The sequence below is a fragment of the Mytilus californianus genome, unplaced genomic scaffold (assembly GCF_021869535.1).
Source record: "Mytilus californianus isolate M0D057914Y unplaced genomic scaffold, xbMytCali1.0.p SCAF_14, whole genome shotgun sequence".
NCBI lineage: Eukaryota > Metazoa > Mollusca > Bivalvia > Mytilida > Mytilidae > Mytilus > Mytilus californianus.
In genome coordinates, this window is record NW_026262626.1 from 24,250,094 (window position 1) to 24,277,642 (window position 27,549).

General features: G+C 34.2%; 1 protein-coding gene across 1 annotated transcript; it reads right to left on the reverse strand.

Moving 5' to 3' along the window:
* Positions 1 to 2,461: 2,461 nt before the first annotated feature.
* LOC127724594 (uncharacterized) lies at positions 2,462 to 9,575 on the reverse strand. The gene is made up of 4 exons (XM_052231614.1): positions 9,353 to 9,575; positions 7,431 to 7,565; positions 4,409 to 5,328; positions 2,462 to 2,802 (listed from the first exon to the last, which is right to left on the reverse strand). Exons 1-4 carry the CDS (start codon positions 9,519 to 9,521, stop codon positions 2,581 to 2,583), a joined length of 1,446 nt encoding a protein of 481 aa, XP_052087574.1. The 5' UTR covers positions 9,522 to 9,575; the 3' UTR covers positions 2,462 to 2,580.
* Positions 9,576 to 27,549: the final 17,974 nt, after the last annotated feature.

Sequence of the window (27,549 nt, forward strand, 5' to 3'; positions counted from 1 at the left end):
CTGCTAATATCATAAATTACCCTATAGGCATAACGTTAGCCTGGCATCCCGGCCCGATCTAGCTGCGCGTCGAGATTAGCCAGGACCCCAGGCTAGCATAACGTTAAAGTGACATCTATTGGTGGGGTGTTCGTTTAGGGGAGTTATCTATTCTTATCTACTGGTCACCAGACGATGAGAACAAGATGGGAACCAGAATAGAAAAGTAACACGAGTTATCTCGCCTTGAAATGTCCGTAGTTCTTGTACATGAGAGTTGGAACATATCCACGGTCACCTGTGACACGGATATTCCATAATAGTCAATTTAATGATGTCTTCCGTAAAACTTTCGAACGGATGACTTTCACTTTACCACTTGGTACTCTTGGTTCAATGACTTCCTTGTAAGCCACAACCATCTATCAAAGAAGTTATGATAGGAAACGCAAGTTCTGGGAGATATGTACCCCATATGCAGGAGCTGGTAAAGACTACTAGTAACATTGACTTTGATTGATAACATCGATGTAAATTAATTGGAAAGACGTTTCGTGGAGCACTTGGTAGACCCAGCACTATATAAAGGTATAACGTTGCGTGTACGTAAAATTTGTAACTTTCCTGTTCATCTACAGCAACTTAAATAAATAAATGTTTATCAAGACTTAGTACTGGTATTTTCGAAACTATGACTCTGGAAATCCAAAAAAAAAAAAATAAATATAGAGTGCAGAAAATCTAAATAGGTCGGCAGTATAAAATGGCTACAAAAAAACTTAACTTACTATAAGGATCAGCATCCTAATTTTAACACTTAATATTTCTGAGTTCCAATAGGAGAGCAACACCTATGTGTAATTTTTAAAAAATTAACCCAACAGATCTTCTTCGGAAGTTTTCCAATCGTAGTAAGATTTCGCACACAAGACATTGCCGGCAGTTTTCGATTTTGAGATCTTAACATTCATTGATATTGAAATTTGAACTTTGGATGACAAATTTTGACCATTATGAAACCCTCTAGAAATGATATCTAAATATAATGCAATTAGCCGTAGTGGTTTTCGTTTGCATTTAATCTAGTATGATCAAATTTTTGATCAAAATATGAAAAGTTTTGCATTTGATCCTTATTAGGCATGTAAATGCCGAATTAAAAAAAGTTTTACGTGAAACATACATGTAAGTAACATGTAGCCATTTATGGCTCGAGGAATTCATTTAAGGTCGACCTTATTGTACTTTGATTAAAATGAGACAACATTGGACCTGGGAATATGATGTATTGCATATCTATTGGCACTCTAAATACTTCTATGAAGAAAAAACCCTTACTCCCCCCCCTAAAATCTTGAATAAAATATCGCTGTAAATCTCTAAGGAAAAGTTTTGCATTACCCTTACGAAAATCCTTACCCTCTCGAAAAACCTAACTAGGCATCAGAAATAAAACATGAAAGGGGTCCATTGTCATTATAAGGTTGAATTTTAGCATTTTCAACCAATCATACATTGAAACATTTAGTGTCAGTCATTGAATTTGTTTCTTTGCATGTTGTGGTGTAATTCCATTGGTATAGTATAATACACATATACAAATGCCTGTCCCTTAGTCCAAAATCTCCGCTATGGTTGTTATTATGTCATATTGATGGCTGTTCTTTGATAGTCTGTTTAATCAACACATAACCTTTTTAATTTTGGTAATTTGTGTTGTTCGGTTGCTGTCTAATTGATGTATAACCACATTTCCTTTTGTTCATATCTATACAAAGGGTAAACATTAACCATTGCTTTGCATAAATAAATGTTGTTTCAATCATCTGTTGCACCTTGTAACTAATACTATAGACAATTTGACAGAATTGCACCCGTTCTTCAAGTTGTTTGCGGAAATTTTCAGCTTAAAAAATTGCATTGGTTACTAAAACGCATAACGGAGACGATGATGCTCACTTTAAATGTGTATCTTTAAGTCTATGGCTCTAAATTGTCCCGAGTTTTAAAAGCTGTGAAATAATTTAGCGCAAACTATCCAAGTTCTGCAATCAACATGTACATACATATAAAAATATAGAAGATGTGGTATGATTGCCAATGAGACAACTCTCCATTAGAGACCAAACTGACGTAGAAGTTTACAGCTATAGGTCACCGTACGGTCTTCAACAATGAGCAAAACCCATTACGCATAGCAAGCTATCAAAGATCCCGAAATGACTAGTCATTGGATAAGTTCCAGCGAATCATTTCACAAAAAATCTTACGAGAAAAAGATAATTTTAAGTCATGAACATTTCATTTTGTGAAAAGAGCCCCCGACTTGGAATAAGCCCATCAACATGTGGCAGACTTAACTGTTTCCAACGCCTTTATCTCGATCATTGGAATAACAAAGAGTACCTTGAAGAACGTATAACCAAATTAGTTCGGGAATATACACTGAACACAATAAAAACGGTACGTATTTATCTTTCCTTATTTTATTTGCATGTTGTGTTGATCTTATTACAGACGCTTATACATAATATAGCAAACCATAATTCATATGGCATTCTAGATACTTGCATAATGCACGATAATCATGATACAAAGGATTTAATTATCACAATCCCAATTTTGATATTCATAATTGTATTTTGAGTTGTACACAGCAAAACCAGTTATATCCAGTTCTTTTCCAAGTTGATTATTGTTGTAGTCAGAACTCTTTGCTGCATTACTGACTGCTGTTTTCGTCCTGATTGCTACCCAAGCTTCTTTTACTTTTCCAATAACTTGTTTTGCAAGATAGACAGTCAACAACTGAAACACAGAATCCTGAAAGTAAACAAAAATTTACATTGATTATTTCATTTCTGAATGGTATATATATCTTCAATAAATTTATGCAAATTTCAAGTTTTTTTGGTCGTTTGTCAACACCGATTTTTAATAAATACTAGGCTGAAATCAAAGGAGCTATGTATTTTGTGGGAATTATTTGTTTTTCTCGTCGACAAATTATACATCAGGAAAAGAAAAAGTAACACGAAATATTTTATTTGCGTTATATGATTAAATATTGTTTTCTTAACGTTCAGTCGCAAATAGTACATGACTATTCAGTCCGAGAACAAATCAACAATAACTTCATTAATTTGTGTAACCGGAATGAAGGGCAGGCAATTTGTATTGTCAGTGAAAAAAGATGATATGAAAGTAAGGGGACATTTTGATTTGCAACAGCCTGAACAGGCAACTTACGAACTTCTTAAATAGTTGTTGCAAGGGTTCTTAAACGTACATAAAGCGTGATACCCTCCACAAACAAACGACATTGGATTTCTAAATTCTCGCACGACGTACGGGACTGTTTATTTATTAATCTTACATAACCAATGGAACGTTCGTATTCATCATGGGTTTTACTAACGGATATCCAGTGCCCCAGTCAACCCTTGAGTCTTGCGTTACGCATTTTGCACTGTAACAGCAAAAAATTTGATTTCTGCTATAAGCATCTTGAGTGGGTTCAAGTGCTGCAGTTTTCTTCTGTTTGTTCCACACAGGCACTTGTTTCTGTCAAGGGGGGTTTACTATCCACACTTCTACGAAAAATCACGTGATTTTTTCGTACAAGTGTGGATAGTAAACCCCCATTGACAAAAACAAGTGCCTGTGTTGTTCCAGTACAAAATGTTACAGAGAAAACTGTAGAAATCTCAGTAGAAATTTTATGTTGCAATTTAAAAGTAGATTTTGAAATGAATAAAACTAGATTTGAGGTATATATTAATAAGACAGAAACTAAACAATATAACTTATCAAAATATATTTTAAAAGATGTCAACACATGAGTCACGAACAATATACAAGAGTCTATACAATATAATATTAAATCATGGTGTTTTTAAGCTTTTTTGGGGGGAGGGATGCATATATGACCAGGTTATTTGTCGGATCGGTCATATAGTACATTTTCGGGGAAACTAGCTGTCTCTAATATAAAATCCAAGTCGCTGGAAAGCACATCCATCTATTTCCTTTTATATCTTGTTATATCATGTAACTTGTGAATGATTTAGATCGATAAGGAATCGAAATGATGAAACAAATCATGAAATATAAAAAAGATATAAAATCAATAATAATAACTTTTGAGCGAACAATTTTAGGTTCATACAGTCATAAGAACGTTTTAAAACTCAATCCTCGAACGCTACTGCAGCTCTTATTAGAAAACATTGAGTTCAGATAATTAAAGCATTGATTAAAAAGGTTATAGGTATAATCTCTAGTTATTTTCTTTTAAACTGTTACAGCCGAAATTTTGGCCTAAAAAATTAAAGAATACAGAACTAGAAGATCCCCCGTCCAGACCCTCTTATATATAAAATGTATATATGTCACTGATATATTTGATACAAAAAAATTATGAACTTACTGTTTCAAAGCCATAAAGTGAAAGACTCTTCTGCATTTTACTTATGTCAAGAGATTTTTCTAATTCGTCAAGACCACATGAAACGCTTTCATCAAGATTATCTCGTCTAAAACTTGCAAACGAAGTCTCTCGACTGTAACTGTATAAACCTCCAAACCATGTGACGCTAGTATCCAGATATTTTTGAAAATGAGACACGTTTGGTGTACTTGATTCATCTAAAGAACTGAATGGATCAAAATGGTTGTTTGATAAATTGGAATCATTTTGTTCCCCTGGGATACTCATTGAACTTGTATTGCTGATAAAACTTGAACTTGCACACGGTGGCCCTAATTCATTGCATTGGTTATCTTCATCTAGCATTAAATTATCGCCTGCCTTAGAGTTACTATATCCACCATCGTGGTACAGGTTTTCCACATCAGCATCATTATCTTTACCCAGCTGCAAACGTTGAATGTTGTCGTCCACGTGCTCAAGACCAAACGCGTCTGCATCACAAACAAGCTTTGGTCCATATTTCTGGATACTCTTATGTGGATGTTGCGTGCATTGCGGTCTAACACAAAGCAATGTGCTCATTACATTGTCTGGAACATCGTCAAGACCTCTTAAGTCAAACACGCGGAGGGATTTTGACGGTATTCCAGATCTTACTGATACAAGTCTACAGCTTTCTTCAGTTAAAACATTAAAACATCCATCTCCTGACGAATGATGCATCTTCTTTAAGACGATCATTCCTTGCTTTGAAAGTACATGTTTTTGTGGTTTCTTTATCTTTCTCAGTTTATCCATCCAATCGATATCTCTTGGTTGTTTTTGTGAGATGATTGACTTTTCGGTCACTGAGCTATACCCGATGTGTCTTCTGTTTTTATGCTTTTCAGGAGCATGTTGTCTCAGGCCTGTCGATACTGTAAGAAAAAAATCATTGTTGAATTTTAAAAATGAAATAACATTCGTATTCTTAAATTGTCCGCATAATTTTTTTCACCTTTTAACTTCAATATTTTGGTGTATAAGTGAGTGAATAAGTAAGTATTTTCTTTTGAAATAACAGCTAAGCATTGGTCTATCTTCAATTACATAATTAACATATACTATTTTCTTTCATAACCAACATAGTTAAGGTTATAAAAGTTTATGAATCACATCTCTGCTTAAATGGTACAGTATGTTTGAATTTTAGATGAAAGATAATTATTTGGTTTACATCTTTTCTATTTTCTTCCGCAGTCTTAACACCTGATCTTGTGGAACAACACACATGTCCCACGTGCAACCGTATTACGATAGGTCGGCTGTCAATGGTCGGTCACCTCGAGATCGTGGGCATTACCAAAAAAAATGTAAATAAGCACAACTTTCATGAAACTTTTAAATCCTAGGGTCGTAATTTTGCCAAAAATCGGTACTTTGGCACGAAACTCAATCTATATAACATGATTCACCATGAACAGAAAATCAATATCAGAACTACAAACATACCAAAAAAGTGCGGACAAATATCATTTTTGTTATTTTATAAGTTGAAGGTAACAGATACGTAAATGAGTGGTCTCACGAAAGTTTATGAAATTTTATATGCATCTAGAGCACGAGGAACTGCACATGAATATAGGAATATGATATGTTTGACTTTTATACTGTCTTAGATATAGCAAATTAAATATCCAGAAAATATCAATTCAAATGTATAAAAGACACGTAAATATCGTAAAAAAGTTCATCAATTTTGCATTTAAATCAATATTTCTCGAATTACTGTCCTACGAATTTTTCTTAAAAAATGATATATGTTATTGTTCCTGAAATTTCCTTTTCATTGATATAAAATTCATATGGGGTTACCGAATTCGTTTTTTTTGTTGAATCTGCTGTAAACTTAAAAAAAAACCCACCGAACAGGCAAACGTAGTCGTGACGTAGTGACTTAAAATCTTATTTTTCGACGTTTTTAGATATATTTGTAATTACAGAGACATTTGAATGATGTCTACAGCACAAACGAATTCGGTAACTCCTTGTAAATTTCATATGTATAAAACTGAAATTTTAGTGGCAATAACATATCAATTTAAAAAAATAAATAAATCATAGGACACTTTTTATGAAACAAGGCAATTTAAAATAAAATTATTCATATGTTTTGCAATATTTACGTGCACCCTTTACTCCTTTCTACAAAATATTCAATTTTCTATAACTCCGAAACAAAAGTATAAAAGTTACTTATGCATTTTTTTTCGATATCCAAATAATGCAGTTCGACATGCTCTAGTTGCTTGCAAAATTTCATAAAAATCCGTGGTTCAACCAGAACGAAACGAAGACTCGATCTGTCAATCTTTGTTATTGACTTATGTACTCAACGGTACATCAATATCTAAAGGTGTCAGACCACCAATTCAAAATCCCTTTTTATTCAACCATTTTTTTTCAATTTCCACAGCTTCCTAAATATTTAACCTTAAGTTTAACTTCATAGAAACCAGGCATATCCTGAACTGTACATGTATCACCTTTCTACATGCCAATTTTCAACCAATGTTTAACGTCTTGTAACGAAAAGCGACCGTTCGAAAGACAACTGTTATTAAAAAATAACCCCTGGTTTTCTGGAAATCTTAAATAAGTATACTATGGAGCAAACTCATGGACAAGTATATTTTAGCTCAAAATGGTCTAAATATATTTCTCTTTCACCAAAAGTTTCATTTCTGCAATTTTGGTGGTAAGTTTAAGTAAACAATATTGACATCAAAAGCACTATTTTTTGTCAGGGAAGGTCTTCTTTTACCAAAATTGGAGTAGGTGAATTGGTGGTCTGACAGTTAACGGCATAACGGATAAAGTCTGACGTAAAAGGCGGGGACATACAAATATAAAAAAAGACAGTCTGAGTAGGTTGATTTATTTTTTCTAAACATAAATGCCTCTCTGTTTTATAGTTACTTATTCGTGTAATATTATTAACTGCTTTGGTGAAATAGGTACATGATAAAATATTAACTACCTTTAGATGAAATGTTCCTTGTTGTTTTTCTGACAACAAAAAAGAGTATAAACACAACAAACGATACGGTAAGATAGAATCCATAGCTTTCTTCTTGTAGCGTCCATTCACTTACTGGTTCAAGTATATCTGAAACTATAGACAAATTAATGCTTTCAAGAATCCCAGAAATGAATAAATAAATGTTGCCCTTTTTGTAAGCTTGAAATAAAAACTCATTGTTGAAGGCCGTACGGTGACCTATACTTTGTTAATTTCTATGTCATTTGGTCTCTTGTGGAGAATTGTCTCATTGGCAATCGTACCACATCTTCTTTTTTATATTGCATATAAAATCCGGGTAACAGCAATAAGTAAAGTTTTAGTTTTTCTATGGATAATTATCTACGTGATTTAGCGATCTGATTTGTACTTGTACAAGATCTAAGGTTGCAACTTCGTCTGATAAATTGGTTTTGACTGATCTTTTAAGCCAATACCTTTTAGTTTTATGCTCTCAATCAATTTATATTCTGGTTTCCCAAATTTTCGGCCTCTTGCGTACCTGATGAGGTTTATTCCAGAAACACGCTTAAAGTCGGACTCAGCGGTACAGACATCAAACAATCAATATAAAGCATATATAGCAAGAGTTTGTTTTCTGATAGTAAAAATCACGAAATGATGAACGAAATGATGTTTAAGTATGTACTTAGGTCAGGTTTAGGATTTTTTGTCAGATGTTCGGACTCTTGGAATTTTTCCGACGATACAGGGTAAAATATTTTGCCCCATAACACCCATTTTTCTTTTCATATATTTATAAGACTTCAATAGCTCATAAAAGGTCCTCATTTACCAAAATTTAAGCAGATTCTAGATTTCTTTTCTTTCGATTTGAGAACCAGATAATACCAATGCAAATGTAAGGTAAAAGTCCGAGTCAGCCTTTTCCCGCCATTTAAACAAAAATTAAATAGCTCGAAAAGGAGCTTCATAACCTATATCGATATTTTTCGCTTATTTTGTTCCATACTAATGCTCTTCTGACTTATAGTACCAATTTTAAATTCTAGATTTTTTTTAATTTCACATAAGTACATCATTGACTCCAAATTACACTGAGTTATCACATCCATACCAGGAAAAAAACCATGTTTACGTGATATGAATATGAAACCTGCGTTGTACTAGACTGACGCACTAAACATGCTAGGTCACTATTTAATAATCTACATAAAAACATGTCATCTAACTGAGACACTTATTCTGAATAAAAGTCGACTATATTTACTCGTACTCACAGATGACGCGTGTTAAGTCCACAAAGGCTGCGATATAAAAACGGACTTGGTAAATTAATTTTAGAAGACCGAGTCACAAAAATTGTCGAATTCCAGGTAACATATATAATTTTATTGATTGATTGATTTTTGTTTGCTAATCGTTTAGTTGTAAATATTTCATGCATTGTTTAGGACAACAACCTTTTCTGAGAAATCCAATCTATACGACTGAAATCTGTCACTGTGTAGGAGTTAAGTAAGTGTTAAATAAAGAAATGCTTATTATCATTTACACCTGAGATCACCCCCAGGTTTCGGTGCAGTTCGTGTTGCTGTTGTACCCCTATTTGTGACATTTTACCTATTGTGTCTGTTTGTTTTGTTCACACATCGTTGTCAATATAATGGAATTTGATGCGAATGTCATACAAGTGAGAGGTTTAGCGCTTTAAAACCAGGTTTAATCCACCATTTTCTACATAAGAAAATGCCTGTATCAAGTCAGGAATATGACAGTTGTCCATTCGTTTGATGTGTTTGTGCTTTTGATTTTGCCATTTGATTAGGGACTTTCCGTTTTGAATTTTCCTCTGAGTTCAGTATTTTTGTGATTTTACTTTTTACAATGCTTTAGCTACACAACAAATAAGTGAATACCTAAACTATAATAAGGAGATATACGTGTTGGTAGGTATGCTGCTATGTCATATGGAAAAATATCTGTGTTAGACGACTGCTTAACGAGATCATAATCTCCCAACCAATTGTCACAAAGTTTACATGTAGATTTCGGCTCCAAATTGTCGCACAGCTCACATTCTGGCATAGAATCCAAACCAAATATTGACAAGAATAAATTTTCTCCTAATGTATCATCTTCGGAGCTGAAATGAATTTTATGAAATGTTAACTTAAAATCCCAGAATTATTTGAGGTTTCTTATTGCTACTGTAAAATATTTTTAGAAACTGTCGTTTTCATGTCACAACACTACTATATATTATATACGTTCGTGTTCAACTTGTATTTTTTTTTTCAAAATTGACCATTTGTACACTTAAAAATATAACGGAAAATATTGAAAAAGATACGACGTATGTCCATTCACGTATTGTATTACACTCGTACAAATAATTTGGAATCTAATTTTGAAGCGGTTATAAATACTGCAGATATATGCTCGTTCATTTTCATACTCGACTTAATCGCCGTAGATTTGCATTATTTGGCGAAAATATCTCAGAGGGTACAGACTAAAAATGGTAAAATCGATTTTCCTGATAGGGGTAGGACAGAAAAGCATGACCGGTCGAAATATTGACGATGTTTCATTAGACTAGTTATTGTGCTGTAATGTTATAAAACAATGTTTTTCCGCAACCCTTACTTCCCCCTTATGTTATTATTAATTCAACCCCGAATCTCTCCATATATCTAACTAAAGTTTTACGCTTTATTAATTTGTTAATTAATTGTTTACCTAATCTTAACCTTCTCCGACCCTAAAGTAAAATAATATCACCTTACCAAAAAGGCAATGACATCGTCAATAAGTACGCTTTCGGTTTCTCTCATTCAATTTTTAACTTATTGCTTACCTATAACTGGTAAATATTCCTAGTAACAATATAATAGTATGCAATGAAAACTGAAAATTCATTTTTGCGTCTTTTTGTGGTTGATTTTATCCATCATGATTTGAAGCGTGGTCTTCTATCTTGCTTGTTTCTCCATGACGTCTAATCCCTATAGAACGTTTTATGACGTTGTCGTCATTGTTTGCAAAGCGACGTTTGTCGGACCATTTAACTTCGTTACTTGAAGATATACCGCTGGGCGGATCGAGGAGAAACAATTTTTGGAATATTTCATACAAAAAATTATGTATTTTTCTTGAAAAACTTGAGATTTAATTTTTTTTTGCGCTCGAAGTGGGGCATACGCCCTCTACGCCTACCCCTGGTTCCGCCATTGATATTAACAAAAGTTGTTTAAAAGACTGGATAAATTTGATGTTGAGGAACATTTTATATTCGAATTTACCTTATATAAAATTTTGAGAACGAGCTGTATGATAAAATTTTGATTTTCCAAAGCGTTTAAAAACTTTAAAAGATTTCAAAAAATTAAAAGAACTGCTAGATTCATTTAATTTAGCTTTTTTATTCAAGAAAACCTAGATTTTTTTAAAATTATTTGAACTTCAAATAAAGAAATGTTTGAACTCAGAAAATTATCAATATAGCAATATAGGACACGTACAATGTATATCTACATGTAATCTATATGAAATAGTTGCCTGTTATTATATATAATCTGCTTTCATTATTGTTTTTTACACATACATACTTATGGGTCTAGTCTGACAAGGGGCTTTAAATCATAAAATAAGGTGATAATATATTATATATGATTGTCAAAATTATTTTGAGTCTTTCAATTACATCACTCACTTTAATAAATTACTTTGCTCATAATCTGAATAAAAAAAATATTATCTTATATTTGTATAGTTTTTTAAACTTGTTATAGTGGCTAGGAAAGATATATTTTTTGCTATAACTGTGTCTGCCTCCAAAAAGTGAAGTCATTATATACTTACTTACTTTATTTATACAGCCATTTGAAGAGAAGGTACAACACATGGCTCAATGAGGGCCAGACACAAGCGCACCAGACACACCGCCCTAAAATAAGTCATTTAAAAATAAATAAAGATGTCACAACATGTCTTCATTAGAATTTTGAAGGTACAGTGTAAGCATCTTCTGCTAAACATTGGACTCCAGTATGGAAGTAATGTTTTTTTTTAAAAGGACTGCAAATTATGAGGCATACCATGAACTAAGTTGCATTTATATTTTGTAAACCATCCCTGTAAGACAGTAGCGAAATATATAGCAAAGGGACATTCAAACTCATAAGTCGAAAATAAACCGACAACGCCATGGCAAAACGAGGAAAGGACAAAAAGACAAACAACAGAATCCAAAACACAACATAGAAAACTAAAGACTGAGCAACACGAACCCAATTAAAAACCAGGGGTGATCTTAGGAGCTCCGAAAGGGTAAGCAGATCCTTCTCCACATGTGGCACCCGTCGTGTTGCGTGTAAGAATTGCCAAATGAGGGTAATTTCGACACAGTGTATTTTTTTAATGTTCATTGTTTTATTGTCGCCATGAGGACACCATGTATTTTAATCGGACCCTACATTTACCTTATTCTAATTAACGTCACAGTACCCAAATTGCACTCATTTAGCAAACATAGCAACGGAAATCTTACAAGTTTCCCTAGAGACTAAACAATTTGTATTTTTTATTATTTGACATTTTGCATGTCTTTCAACATAGCTAAATATATTTGATTACGCACAACATTACATTCAAAGTATATACCAACAGATGAAGTATTCACCGGAAAAAGTAAAATCTACGGAAACGTCGCCATGCGACGTCCCCAAAAAGTCAAATTTTAAAAGTGAACATGTCAATTAGAATATGTTACAGGCGTCCATTTCTAAAAAAATGAATAGTAAGCACGGTCTTTTGTCAAATTGTTCTAAATATTTGAAGAAATAGAACAAAACTTCAGTTATCGATTTTTACGGATGTGAATTTAAGCATGGATGCAATTTTGGTAATCCTCTTAAAGAATCATGGGTCGTTCGGAGGTCGGTTCAAACCAATTTTTCTATGATTCAATATGGATTCAAAATTAAATTCGCGGAACTATATAGTGAATAAGGATACATCTACAAAATAAACGCAGAATGGAAACTTTTGTCTGGATCATAAAAATAAACGTGGGTGAAAAAACTGTCCAAATAGGTGCAATTTGGGTACCCTCACGTTAGTCAAGTTTAGAAGCAAAGTATACCTAACCAATGATTCGCAATTCATGAATCAAATTTTGGATTTTTGATACACCCTTGACTGCATGTCGAAAAAGTATCAGATAGCTTAGGACTTTTAGATAAACTCTCTAAAAATAGTTTTATACTGTAACTTACCGTATAATATATAGATATAAGAAGATGTGGTATGAATGCCAATGAGACAACTCTCCATCCAAGTCAAAATTTATAAAAGTAAACCATTATAGGTCACAGTACTGTCTTCAACACGGAGCCTTGGCTCACACCGAACAGTAAGCTATAAAGGGCCCCAAAAAATTACTAGTGTAAAACCATTCAAACGGGAAAACCAACGGTCTAATCTATATAAAAAACGAGAAACACTAATGAACCACATCAACAAACGACAACTACTGAACATCAGATTCCTGAATGCATTGTTTGTGACGTTGATTATTTGTTTCCGTAGAGTTGTATTAATGACGTCTATAAAGAATACAGGTTCACGGAATTTTTACGTGGTCCGCTTCAAATTCAAATTTGATGGATTTTAACCAAAATATTTCATTTTGTGGAACATTTGGAAGAGTTGCAGTATTAAGAGAACAACTATAAAGTAGCTATCTATCTATCTATATATATATCTATCTATCTATCTACCTTACATTGTCTCGAAATATAATATCGAGCGGGAAGATGAATACATTTTTTAGCAATGAACGAATCTCAATCTTTCTATCAAATCATCTTTGAAAAAAACCTTGAAGATGTGCATCTTAAACCTTGTGTCTCATTTGGAGAATAGTAGATCTTCAAATTATAAAACTGCAGGATGTTTTTGATTTACACATTGAAAAGTTTAGGAGACCGGGAAACTGTAAAAGAGGGAAAAGAGGATGGTCAGTAATATTGAGATGGACAATTAACCTCAAATGATAGAAATAACACTTTATTGAAGTACTCTTAATATAAAAATAAGGAGATGAGGTATGGATATAAGAAGATGTGGTATGAGTGCCAATGAGACAACCCTCCATCCAAGTCAAAATTTATAAAAGTAAATCATTATAGGTCAAAGTACGGTCTTCAACACAGAGCCTTGGCTAACACCGAACAGCAAGCTATAAAGGGCCCCAAAAATTACTAGTGTAAAACCATTCAAACGGGAAAACTAACGGTCTAATAATGTATAAAAAACGAGAAACGAGAAACACTTATGAACCACATCAACAAACGACAACTACTGAACATCAGATTCCTGACTTAGGACAGGTGTAAACAATTGCAGCGGGTTTAAACGTTTTAATGGTACCAAACCTTCACCCTTATCTGAGAAAATAGTGTAACATCACAACATAGAAAAACACACTATAAAATATCAATTGAAATGGCTTAACTCAATCAAAAGACATATTAACACCGGCGAACATACACTGAACAAATAAATTTGATCTATGATACAATGCAAATACAAAATAAATAAACTAAGGGAAGAATAATTAAAGTAACATGTTATACCGCTGTGAAATGTTAAACAATTTAAGAAAAACAATATACTTGAACAATAATATCAGCCATTTGCAATTACTTTAAACACAGGTAAATAAAAATAATTTTGTTGTTAGGTATACGTGTACAGTTCAGATAGAGAAAGGAAATATTTTTACAAAATAAATAATTTTGATGTTCATAGTACGAAGCATTACAATTAGTATCAACAGGTCATAAACAAGAAAGTACGATTTGAGAGTACTCGCAGTTACTGACAGCTAGTTAAAAGCCAAAAACAATTAAACAATTAATAATAAAAAATCATGCATCAGAGACTAAAATCAACTAAACACATCCCAGGGATTTAGTATTTTAACATCATGGACAGTCAAAGAAGACATGACTTGTGCAATGTCAAAAATAAATGTATCGACAGGCAGTAGGATAGTTAGGAGTTAACCTCTTTATAGATCAAAATGAACGTGTGTGTGTCTTTATACATCCCGTTTGAAAAGAATACAAATTTAGTTATGTTTTAATTTGCTGATGACAAAATCGATATTAGTGCCAATGTAAACTATATTCAAAGACAACATTGGTAAGATAACCTTTACTAATAAGTTTGTTTAAAGGTTGAACCAACTTCGATGAGTTTACACGGATCACATAGTGATTTCCGCGCTTTAAGTATCTGTTTTAACACTTTTTTCGCGCTTTATGGTCTGTTTTAACACTTTTTTTTGTTTCATAAGATTTCAATCCGGACATTTGAATCTTTTGCAAAACGTGAATAAACTATAATTGATAAGTAACATATTGATAATATATATCTTATTTATAGCATTAATCATATTAAAGGTACTATTGAATAGTTAGGTAAATGGCGATCTCAAAGATTTTATTTAGCATGCGACCTGCATTTCGGAATAAACCCCCAGATATATGTAACTTTTGATCTTTCCGAGATTTAGAAAATTAAATATCAAGAAAATAAGAGTACGAGTGTATATAATTCATTTAAATATGATTTAATGTTACTGTATTTCCCGTAAATGTAAAGTGGTGCAACCAAAATGATTATTATCCTTTTTTTTATTACTTTTTCGTATTCGTTTGGTTTATTCTTTATATATTTACATACGCCGTGCAGATCTGCTTTAAAAATCAAGACAAGACATGATACTATCACACGATATATTGTCATATGCATTGTTTTTTTTTTTATATCTAATATTATTTTTTAATGAGTGACTGCAGGTCAACGTCCAGTGGCTAAAATAACTTATATGTTGATGACCTGTAGTGTAGATACATTTACACACATGTCGCCTTAATCAAATACACTATTTATACTTTCGTCCTGGAGGAAAATGACAGCTTAAGTAATATTGATAGACGGATGCCAAGTGATGACTTGAGACCTACATGACATGTTAGCACATAGGAGACGACGAATGCCAAGTGACGCCCCTAACACATTGTATGTGATCCTGGATACTACTGTGCTTTATGATTACCTCAACACCTCTAACTTAAATTTGGAGATCCTCTTATATAATAGTTTCTTCAAGTGTTGCTCTTTAACCCTGGAACAGCTGGTGCCAAATTATACTCAACATAAACATGTACATGTATATACAACATGGGACCAAACGCTACAGTCTCTCAACTTGTCTTTAAGATGAAGAACCACAATTACTGACCATAAAAAAACCAGAACCAGACAAATGACTAAACCTGACGCAAGTACTTTGACAAATTGATAAGGCTGTTGATAACAAAGGCTTGATAAAGTTTCACTTTTATTATATAATATAAGTTTGCCCTTTGGGAGTCAGTATCTCAGCTGGGAAAATTTTGCTCCAGGCCCTGTCGAAGACACTTGGTATAGTGGGTAGCCAAGCCCCGTGGACATGGACACTCCGCCAATCAACTGGAACGCAGAGGGTTCCAAAAGGGGATGAAGCGATGCTTCATCTCGTAGCAGGGTGCTACGAAAAGGGGTTGAATTGACGGTGGAGAGATGAAAAGTAGTTAATTACTTGGGAATAAGAAGAGAAATTAACCAGTGGTGAATTTCGTAATGGTCATTTATTTATAAAACACCACTGGGTTGCTGAGAACTGTTCCCACATTCAGTGAACTATTGAAGGTGGTAGATTGGGGTGGATGGTGGGTGAAATTGAAAACTTATTCCTATTGAGTAAACGTCCTTTGTATTCAACAGCAAAATCAAAAGTGAGAAGCTGGCAGCCTGCAATTGTAATCTGAGAACCTAATCCTTGATATCAGACAGACCAAATTAGGCATGACCTTTGACCTTATAATGGAATCGACTGCCCCATCTCATGGAAGAAACCATCCCGTCTGAATAAACAACACTTATACTCTGCATAAGTTACAATTTATACTTTCGTCCTGGAGGAAAATGACAGCTTAAGTAATATTGATAGACGGATGCCAATTGATGACTTGAGACCTACATGACATGTTAGCACATAGGAGACGACGAATGCCAAGTGACGCCCCTAACACATTGTATGTGATCCTGGATACTACTGTGCTTTATGATTACCTCAAGACCTCTAACATAACTTTGGAGATCCTCTTATATAATAGTTTCTTCAAGTGTTGCTCTTTAACCCTGGAACAGCTGGTGCCAAATTATACTCAACATAAACATGTACATGTATATACAACATGGGACCAAACGCTACAGTCTCTCAACTTGTCTTTAAGATGAAGAACCACAATTACTGACCATAAAAAAACCAGAACCAGACAAATGACTAAACCTGACGCAAGTACTTTGACAAATTGATAAGGCTGTTGATAACAAAGGCTTGATAAAGTTTCACTTTTATTATATAATATAAGTTTGCCCTTTGGGAGTCAGTATCTCAGCTGGGAAAATTTTGCTCCAGGCCCTGTCGAAGACACTTGGTATAGTGGGTAGCCAAGCCCCGTGGACATGGACACTCCGCCAATCAACTGGAACGCAGAGGGTTCCAAAAGGGGATGAAGCGATGCTTCATCTCGTAGCAGGGTGCTACGAAAAGGGGTTGAATTGACGGTGGAGAGATGAAAAGTAGTTAATTACTTGGGAATAAGAAGAGAAATTAACCAGTGGTGAATTTCGTAATGGTCATTTATTTATAAAACACCACTGGGTTGCTGAGAACTGTTCCCACATTCAGTGAAATATTGAAGGTGGTAGATTGGGGTGGATGGTGGGTGAAATTGAAAACTTATTCCTATTGAGTAAACGTCCTTTGTATTCAACAGCAAAATCAAAAGTGAGAAGCTGGCAGCCTGCAATTGTAATCTGAGAACCTAATCCTTGATATCAGACAGACCAAATTAGGCATGACCTTTGACCTTATAATGGAATCGACTGCCCCATCTCATGGAAGAAACCATCCCGTCTGAATAAACAACACTTATACTCTGCATAAGTTACAATTTATACTTTCGTCCTGGAGGAAAATGACAGCTTAAGTAATATTGATAGACGGATGCCAAGTGATGACTTGAGACCTACATGACATGTTAGCACATAGGAGACGACGAATGCCAAGTGACGCCCCTAACACATTGTATGTGATCCTGGATACTACTGTGCTTTATGATTACCTCAAGACCTCTAACATAACTTTGGAGATCCTCTTATATAATAGTTTCTTCAAGTGTTGCTCTTTAACCCTGGAACAGCTGGTGCCAAATTATACTCAACATAAACATGTACATGTATATACAACATGGGACCAAACGCTACAGTCTCTCAACTTGTCTTTAAGATGAAGAACCACAATTACTGACCATAAAAAAACCAGAACCAGACAAATGACTAAACCTGACGCAAGTACTTTGACAAATTGATAAGGCTGTTGATAACAAAGGCTTGATAAAGTTTCACTTTTATTATATAATATAAGTTTGCCCTTTGGGAGTCAGTATCTCAGCTGGGAAAATTTTGCTCCAGGCCCTGTCGACGACACTTGGTATAGTGGGTAGCCAAGCCCCGTGGACATGGACACTCCGCCAATCAACTGGAACGCAGAGGGTTCCAAAAGGGGATGAAGCGATGCTTCATCTCGTAGCAGGGTGCTACGAAAAGGGGTTGAATTGACGGTGGAGAGATGAAAAGTAGTTAATTACTTGGGGATAAGAAGAGAAATTAACCAGTGGTGAATTTCGTAATGGTCCAAAGATCAGATGTGAAACAGCTGAGTGACCCCCAAGGAATTGAATAGGAGAGTGGTTGTAAGGGGATGGACTTAAAGTTTAACACCTTGGACACCTTCAATACTTCACTGATAATGAAAGATAGAAATAATAAAATATGTATTTAATCATATGAATCAGTTTTTAAAATGATAAAACAAACAAATACATGATATTTAAAATACTCAAATGTTTAATATCTACAGGTATGTATTGTACATGTGCAAATGTACACTATATGGTATAAAATAAGAATAAAAGCAAAAATTATTTTACACAGGATATGACGTAATGGATAGATACAAGAATCATGATGATAACTTTTGTTGTGCCTTTTTAATTACATTTTTACTAGTTCTAATATAGCGACAATAACTATTAGAATTCCATCTACCTAATGTTTTAATTAAGTGATCCTCAATATTAGATTTTCCAGCTGTTGTAGCAGCTCCAATTCGAAATGAATGTCCGTTAAAGGACTGAGGATAATATCCACAGATACCCAAAAGATGCTTTAACTTGCTGATGAAAAATTCTCTTTCTAGAGCTTTACCCGATTCGTCAATAAATAAAGCACTATTATTTTGAAATTTAAACATGGTTTTCCTTACAATCAAATAATCATGTAAAGCTTTAAATGGACAACAATCATGATTTAGCTTGTGAAGTTGAATATCAACACCCATCCTGAAAGGGTCAGTCTTAGACTGCTTTAAATGTAAAATAACATAGTCAGAATAAAACAAAGCATCAGATATACATAAATTGTTGTTACAATCAAATGATTTTGACCTGCGAATTGTAAACTCGCCACAGCGTAAGAAACCATAAAAAGCTACTGTAAAAGCAGTATATAACATCTGGTCAATAAAAGGTGAAAAAATTCCTTCTTTAAGCTTAACACATAAATGTTGAAGGATATCAAAAGTTATGGGTAAGCGATCTTTAATGATCGGTTTCTGTAATCGTTTAATAGAATTAAAAAACAAGGACAGTCTCCCTAAATTGTTACTAGAATTATTGAAAGGAGAACATATATTGTCCTTCAAGCAACTATGTCTAATTCCACATATGTATAGTTTAATTGTAGAGTACTGTAGTTTGAGATGTTGAAAGCAATGAGTAGCAAAATATATCAATAGATCTTCTGACACTGAATGAGGCTTGCTGTCAGTGACACTTATACCATTTAATAGCATAAATTTAAAAAAATGATTATAACCGGTCTCATATGACACTTTTGTCCCTTCAGAAATAGAATAATTCCATAATTTACTAACTGTTTCACTCAGTGCCACATTACTTCTGATGCACTTGGAACTATGCATGGACTCTGTTCTGCTTTTGGGGCCAGCTTGTGAAAACGGGTGATCTGTAAACGAGACAAAGCATCCGAAATTTGGTTTTTATAACCTGGAACATGTTTTGCACTAAAGTAAAAATTTATATTTAGCTGCACACCAAGTCAGCTGTCTCATCAATTTCATAATTTCTAGAGTTTTTGATCTCCCCTTTTTCACAATAGCTACCGTGGCCTCATTATCACACCAGAATAATATTCTTTTACAAGACCACTCTGGCCCCTAAAGCAGTGCTGCTACAACAATAGGATATAATTCTAAAAAAGCTATTGAAAGGTTGTTTGTCAATGATGGTAAATCCAAAGGCCAGGTTGAATAAAAGAATTTCCCCTGAAAATAGCCCCCAAATCCTATTGTTGACGCAGCGTCTGTAAATAATTCCATATCAAAGCTACTTGTAAATTCATTTTCATGAAACATAGTAATGCCATTCCAGTTTGACAAAAAACGTAACCAAAAATCGAAGTCTGTTCTACATTCTGTGCTTAAATGCACAAAATCAGACAAATCTTTAACTGTAGTTGACAAATTAATCAAATAAGAAACAAAAGACCTTCCAGGTAAAATAACCCTGGAAGCAAAATTTAAATGTCCCAATAACTGTAAAAGTTCTCTTTTTGTACAAGATGATTTGTGTAATATTTTGCGAATAAAATTGCATATCCTTTGCACTTTATTATCAGGTAATCTGGTTTCCATTTTTTGTGAGTCTAGTATGATACCCAAATATTCTAAACAAGTAGTAGGCCCAACTGTTTTATGACTAGCAATGGGAATGTTAAGCCGTTTAAATATTGTCATCATAATTGCCATTGTCCTCTCTCCATCTTTGTCGGGATGGTCAATTGTAAGAAATCATCTAATAAATGCAGGATATGCTGTACCTTATAGTTTTTCTCAGCAATATAACACACTGCTTGGGAGACAGTGTCAAAAATTTTAGGACTGGAACGGCATCCAAAGGTGAGCCTAACATAAAAATAATACATAGATTTCCACTTAAAACAAAACAGTGGCCACTGCGTAGGTTTGTAAGGACAAATTTTAAACGCATCGGATATGTCGTACTTGGATAGACTTGATTTTCTCCCACATTTTGAAATGATGCGGATAGCATCATCTATTTTCACATAAGACATAGAACAATCACTTTTGTCTATCATATCATTAACACTCATACATTCATCATTGTGTGGTGATGACAAATCTAAAATTAATCTTTTCTTATCAGAATATTTCCCCGTTGCTACCCCTAGAGGGCTTACTCTAAAACGAGGAAAAGGACTATGTTGAAATGGCCCATACACAAAACCTTTTTCACATTCGTTCTTTATCAAATCTGAAACAACTGTAGATTGCGACCTAGCCGAGTAACTATTTTTGCATACTTTGGTATCCCATGTATCGTATTTTACCATAGAATCGAAACCATTTCTTAATCCATTTATGAAATATGATCTGAAATTTATATCTGGATGATTCTGCAGCTCATGCTCAAGTTTTTCTATGTTGATAGGAGTTGATGCTTTCATCGAATAATCTTCCAAATGTACATGTAGTCATGATTTGTTATCAGGTTTAGTCTGAGTAACATCTTTGCTACTAGTGTTATTTTTGTAGGTTTGTGAATATTTTTGAGGAACATGAACATTGTGATGGTTTTGTCTATTACCTGTACATGTAGGTGCGGGGTGACCTGTAGATCTACAAGTTGAGCAAGCGTGAAGAAGGTTGCATGTTGTTCTGAAACAACCCCTGACATTATTATAATTGTTACATACTTCTTTGCCGTCGTAAAATACTCTACTACGACCTTGTTTATCAAGCTTGTTTGGCATGTTTGGTCTAACTGACCTGTTGTAACCTAAGTTGCTATCTACATGTATACCCTGATGATCAGAACACTGCAATGCACAAAATTCTGTGGCATGATCAACTTGATGACATAAGTTGCATGCATTTACTCTAATACCCCCACTAACTAGTGAAAGAATGTCACGGTCTCTTTTACTCCAATCAACCTTGATGTGTTTCTCTCTTAGGAGTGTAGCTGCCTTTGCAGAGAACAGCTTATGGTAGGTATAAAATTTTTCTCCATAAAATTTATGGATCTGAATCAAATCTGCTTCATATGCATCAAGCTCTTCACGTCTTTCGGGATATGACACACACATGATTCGCTTATATTTGCCAAAGGCCTGAATAAAATCTTGTATATTCAGGTTCCTGTTAAGACGGGGGTCAGGCTTGCTTGATAGATTAACTTTTATTTCATCAGCAGTGATACTGTGTGCTTGAGGGTTTTCGTAATTGGATATTAGCAATGAAGTGAGATTAATGTCCTTACCCTCAATAATATTTCTTTGAATATTGGGCGACACAATATCAACATTGGTGAAAGAATCCGATCGCACTCCATTTCTTGTTGAATCCATTTCGGCACTGTTATGGTGAGAAAACGGTAAGGCACTTGTCGACGGACTATAGCTGAAGTTGAGATATGCGGCGGTTCTTTGGGTTGTACCAGAAACTGGGATAAGCGGGACATCAGAAGCGTTTCTTTGTTCGTACCAATTAGCTAGATCGTAGGTCTTGGTGAAGGAATCCATTGTTGGTCTAATGTTGGAAACGGATGGTTGCATGCTTGCCATACACTGTGTAAACGTGTTAACCATTGTTGATGTAAACAAAGCGGCCATATTGTTTACATTGGAGTCCGCACGTACGTCGTTTCCGGTTACACTATCCATGCGCGGTGATGGGGCGGAACTTCTTTCATCTGTGGGCGGGTCTTGAAGTACTTCTCTCGGTTGCCTAATATGGTCATCCGCTGCGACGGTTGCACCTTCTCGAATTTCGTCAGTGCATAGGCGCTCCTTGTTGTCTAGATACAGTTGTTTAAGTACTGTTTTAGACCAGCTTTTTGGAATGTTAATTCCTAACTTCCGTAATTCGTCCCGAAATCTTGCACCTGTCCAATTTTCTGGATTTTCCATATCCCATTGCGAGCTTTGTGTTGCATTTTCTTCGTTGTGATATGGATGTTGTCTGTTTCTTGAACGACGGTTACGTCTGGTTGAAGAAGCCATGTTATTTACTGAAGTTTTTATAGCCGTAAAATTACGAAACTGTTTAATAAAACTGATTCAAGTTCTCAAATTTCGGGAAATAATAGTCCAATATTGAATGTCAAGAAGTGATTGGAAAGACGAATTTAAACTGCAATGAATATTATGTCCGAGATCACTAATTTACGATGAGGTTTTAAAGAATTGTCTACAGTTCTTCTGAATAATCGTAATCACACTTAGGAAGTAAAGTCGTGTAAAATACCTTGTGTCTCCAAGGCAGGAGAATGAAAATAAAGTTATATAAATCCGATTTCCAGTCCAGACAATCTTCCACAATAAAGTCTCAAGTTTAACAGCAGAAAATCAGTGTAATTAGTAAAACTGTAAAATGAAATTGAAAACTTATTCCTATTGAGTAAACGTCCTTTGTATTCAACAGCAAAATCAAAAGTGAGAAGCTGGCAGCCTGCAATTGTAATCTGAGAACCTAATCCTTGATATCAGACAGACCAAATTAGGCATGACCTTTGACCTTATAATGGAATCGACTGCCACATCTCATGGAAGAAACCATCCCGTCTAAATAAACAACACTTATACTCTGCATAAGTTACAATTAAAGGCACTGGCATAGTCAAATAGGAAACATTTGAAAAGAGAATTTTTACAATTAAAAAATAATTAACGTAATTTAGAATCAGATTTATATTGTAGATATTAATTTCTCACCACGCACAATACGTTTATGTCATAGTCCTTATACTTCGAACTTCATAGTCTTACGTTTACACTTTTCACAATAAACATATTATTTCTAGAACCATGTCTTTAGTTTCTCTAATAATAGATGAATAATTCAACTTAAAAACACGACGCGAATAAAAGTAGATGTTTGGGTAAAGGTAAATGACAAACCAACGACAAAAACAATAAATGACATCTAGAGGTTAACATTCAGTCTTCAACAAAAGACATGTGACCGAACTACAATAAATCAAGCTCTAAATATTTCTGAGTCTCCCTTTGAAAGTTGTGAAAACATTTACCAGAAGCAATCAAAGATCGACCATCGATACCCAAATTATCAAAATAACGAAAAACATTTAAAAGATGTGACGTACATCAACGACGTGTTTCCTCACATAGGACAGGCACATGAAAAGGTGGATGGGTAAAATAAGTGTTTCATCAGATCTCATCCCTCCTTTTGTAATCTCGATCAGTAGATTAACAATACGTACTTAAAAGAGCATAGCTTACCTTAGCTGTATTTGGCAAAAACTTTCGGAATTTTGTGTCCTCATTGCTCTTCTACTTCGTACTTTATTTGGCCTTTTTTAACTTTTTTTATCCGAGCGTCACTTATGAGTTTTCTGTAAACGAAACGCGCGTCTGGCGTACAGTTTTTAATCCTGGTTTGTATGATGATCAATACAGGAAATATCCACCACCCCCCTCCCCCCGGCATAGCAGGTAAAAAAAAATTGACAAAATGTTCGCTTTGTCAATGTATTAAAAACTCATGGGAAAATAGAATGGTTTGATTTTAGCCTACTGCATCGCCCTACACAGACTCAATCAATCGACTTCTCGAATTTATTTTAGCTTCTTTGTAAGCAACTTGGGTTCTTTTTAAATTTTTAACCCAACTCTTTTTTACCATGCCACAAAGCTATGATATGAATGACTGTATTTCCACTCTTCGAAATGATAAGTTTGAAGTTATTACGTTGTAAAATTATTCAATACTAATGCTACACTCCGGATAAAAATACCAGTTTTCATGCAGACGAACAACTTGAACTCAGTGAATATAATAAGGAGCAAATTAGATAATAAATCATTTATTTAAAAATTCAAATAATATAAATTGAGTTCTTTCTGCTTAATTTTGTCTTTACATTGTTTATCATCCATATTTAAAACCGACAATTCACAATATGAAACAAGAATAATAATATAAAGAAGACAGAAGTTTACAGATATATACACAAAAGAGACATGAAAAAATGTAAGCTTAATGCACGGTAGTAATACCATTTAAACCATCTATAAAGATAAAATCCAACTTGCCAATTTCCCTTATTTCATTCTCAGGGTAAAAATCGCAGTGTTGTTGAAACTTGCTGATTTGAATATTATAAGAATCTTCATATTGTTTCTAGAAGATGTTTTAATGATTAAACCCACGAAAATAAATGAATCCACAGTATACATAGATAAATGTTGAACACAACACATTACTGATAAAGGCAATTTTACGGAAGTTGCAACTTTCACATGTTTTCTAAAATTAAGATTTTGTACATCGAAACACACCCAATTACTAAACTGAATACTAGTAAAGTATATGAATGTCAACACAAGGCTTAATTTCGGATAGAATTTTGTTTTCTTTAATTTCCTTTTTACCTGTCTGGAAAAATACAGAGAATTTTCAAAAATCTTTCACAATGTCACTTTTAAACATATTGTACATTATCATTATACAATCAATACTATAAATATACTATAAAGAGTTCATAATTCGACTAAGGAAGACGAATTTAGTTTTGGCAATGTTTGTCCATGACGAGAAAGAGTAAGTTTTCATCGTCTGCCATATAATTCGTTAGAACATATGTCCATCAATTACAGAGAAACATGGTGCAAAATGTTCATTGAAGTTGTGTTTCAAACGTTTATCAGATTTTTGTACTTTCAATGGCACAAGAAAAGGGGATGAATCCTCGTTTCTTAATGGTGACAATTGCTACACTAAGTAGTTTATAGCGAAAATAAGAAAAAAAACCTCTTCCTCTAAAACATTTTTTTCGCGGATACGTTACAGAAATTTTCAGCAAACGTATTAAAATAGTGATTTGAATTTATTAGGGCATTTAGAAGAACATTATAGTGTAGTAATCAATTGCCTTTATCGGAAAATTGAGAGTATTTAAAAGAAATTTGATTTTATATTGACTTTAGCTCCATGCTTGTATACCGTTTCAAAGTATCCCTGTTATACACTTGTGATCAAGCATCTTGCTGATCAAGATCGTGCAAGCAGACAACTCACTACCAACAGATAATGATGATGAATGCCAGTAAATAACGTCGAGCGGCACATTAAATGCATAATCAGGACGATAAGATGTTAATGTTATACGAATGTTAACCCTGTTTTATAATAGACCGACACGCTGAGCCGGATTATTAACTTGCTAGTTGACAAGGTGACAGTCTACAGGAAGACATGTCACCCTACCCGGACACATTACCCTAACACCGAACCAACCAGTTTTTGTACTTACTCTCTTAATGCCGCGTGCTTAGCGGAGAAGCAGCAAATACCAATAAGGTCTTTTATTTGATCCGGCCTGGGTTTGAACCCACGACATCCCGTAGTCAAGGCTAACTCACTACAAATAGGCAAGACCTCCAACACAATACATATAACAATAAACTAAACATCAATATTGCCCGACATGGTACAGGCATATAATGTGGTGTGGTTAAACGACTTCAACACCCCCTTTGCAATGTAGACTATTTGCAGTAAATTCAAGCATAGTACATTCCACCCATACAGCTACAATCAGGGTGACCTCTGACGTGAATAAGGAAATATAAATGGCACATGATTTTAGAATGGTAAACATTTTCTCGCAATGTCAGGAGGCTTGGTTATGTTGCTTCAACTATTTACTTGAATTTTTTCGTTTTAATCTGTAAAAGACATGATGCACGATACAATAATTTAATTCGATCAAAATTGGAAAATTGACAAGTACAGACCTAACAATAAGAAATACATAAAAGAATGTAATGTAAAAGAAAACTGGTAATGCTAAAAGTACTAGTAGCAGAACAAAAATACAATAAAGTTCAAGAAGTCTTATTAAACAGAAAATCTTCTAATCCGTTGTTTAAGTAACGACATTATGGACGAATATTCATCAACATCCAATTCACTGTAAGTCTTTTTTCGAAATGCATATCGTCCATTCTCTAACATTAAAGCTGGCACCTCTCTGAACTCTTCTATGGGATTATTTTTCCATCTTTATTTTGTTTCCTTAAAAACAGATCTGTTTTGCTCAAATAACATTCTTGTGCGTTCCAAAAGAGACACACATTTGTGATCCCGAACATTGAACGAGTTGCATAAATCAAGTAATAATTTTATTTTTTTAGCTCGACTGGTCACACTTGCCTCATTAATAACATACTCTTATGAGTAAATGTCCCCTTTCAGTTTCTTGTCTACTGCATAATTCCAGCTTAATTAAATATTTTAAATCCTTTTCATCAGTGCCTCTAGAAATGAATGATAGAAGATACAAACGACGATTATTATAGTTCATATCTTCAGCTTTGCTAAACACATTTTTAAGGGAACTGGTCTCCGGGAATACTTCAAACTCACACAAGTCTACTAAATACTGAAATAAGTGATGGTATCAGTCTATTTTCTAATGATATAATTTGTTGTAATATTTCCGAATAATTCTTCCACAGAACTATTTGCATAGGTGTTACTCCACATCTGTGTTGCATTTTATAGTCTGCCCCATTTTGGAGAAAGAAGGCGGGAATTTCGAGTCTTCCTTTAAGCAATGCAAATTTGAGTGGAAATTCTTTACTAAATACTCTAGCATTGTTTACCACCAAAGTCTGAACTACATCGAAGTGCCCATTTTCTATTGATACTGAAAGAGGCGATTTGCCTTGTGTTGTACACAGGTTAACATCTCCACCGTTCTTTATCAAATATGAAACAATGTCTGAGTGACCCTTTTCCGTCGCTACAAACAGTGGTGATGTGTTGTGGTCATCGCAAAAATTTACATCTGCACCGTTTCTA

Coding starts and splice junctions, on each gene's coding strand:
- LOC127724594 (XM_052231614.1), bottom strand. CDS start 9,521: ATGCCAGAATGTGAGCTGTGCGACAATTTGGAGCCGAAATCTACATGT. Junction 7,566..9,352: donor ATCTCCTTATTATAGTTTAG/GTATTCACTTAT, acceptor ATTTGTCTATAG/TTTCAGATATACTTGAACCA. Junction 2,803..4,408: donor CACTTTATGGCTTTGAAACA/GTAAGTTCATAA, acceptor GTTTACTTTCAG/GATTCTGTGTTTCAGTTGTT.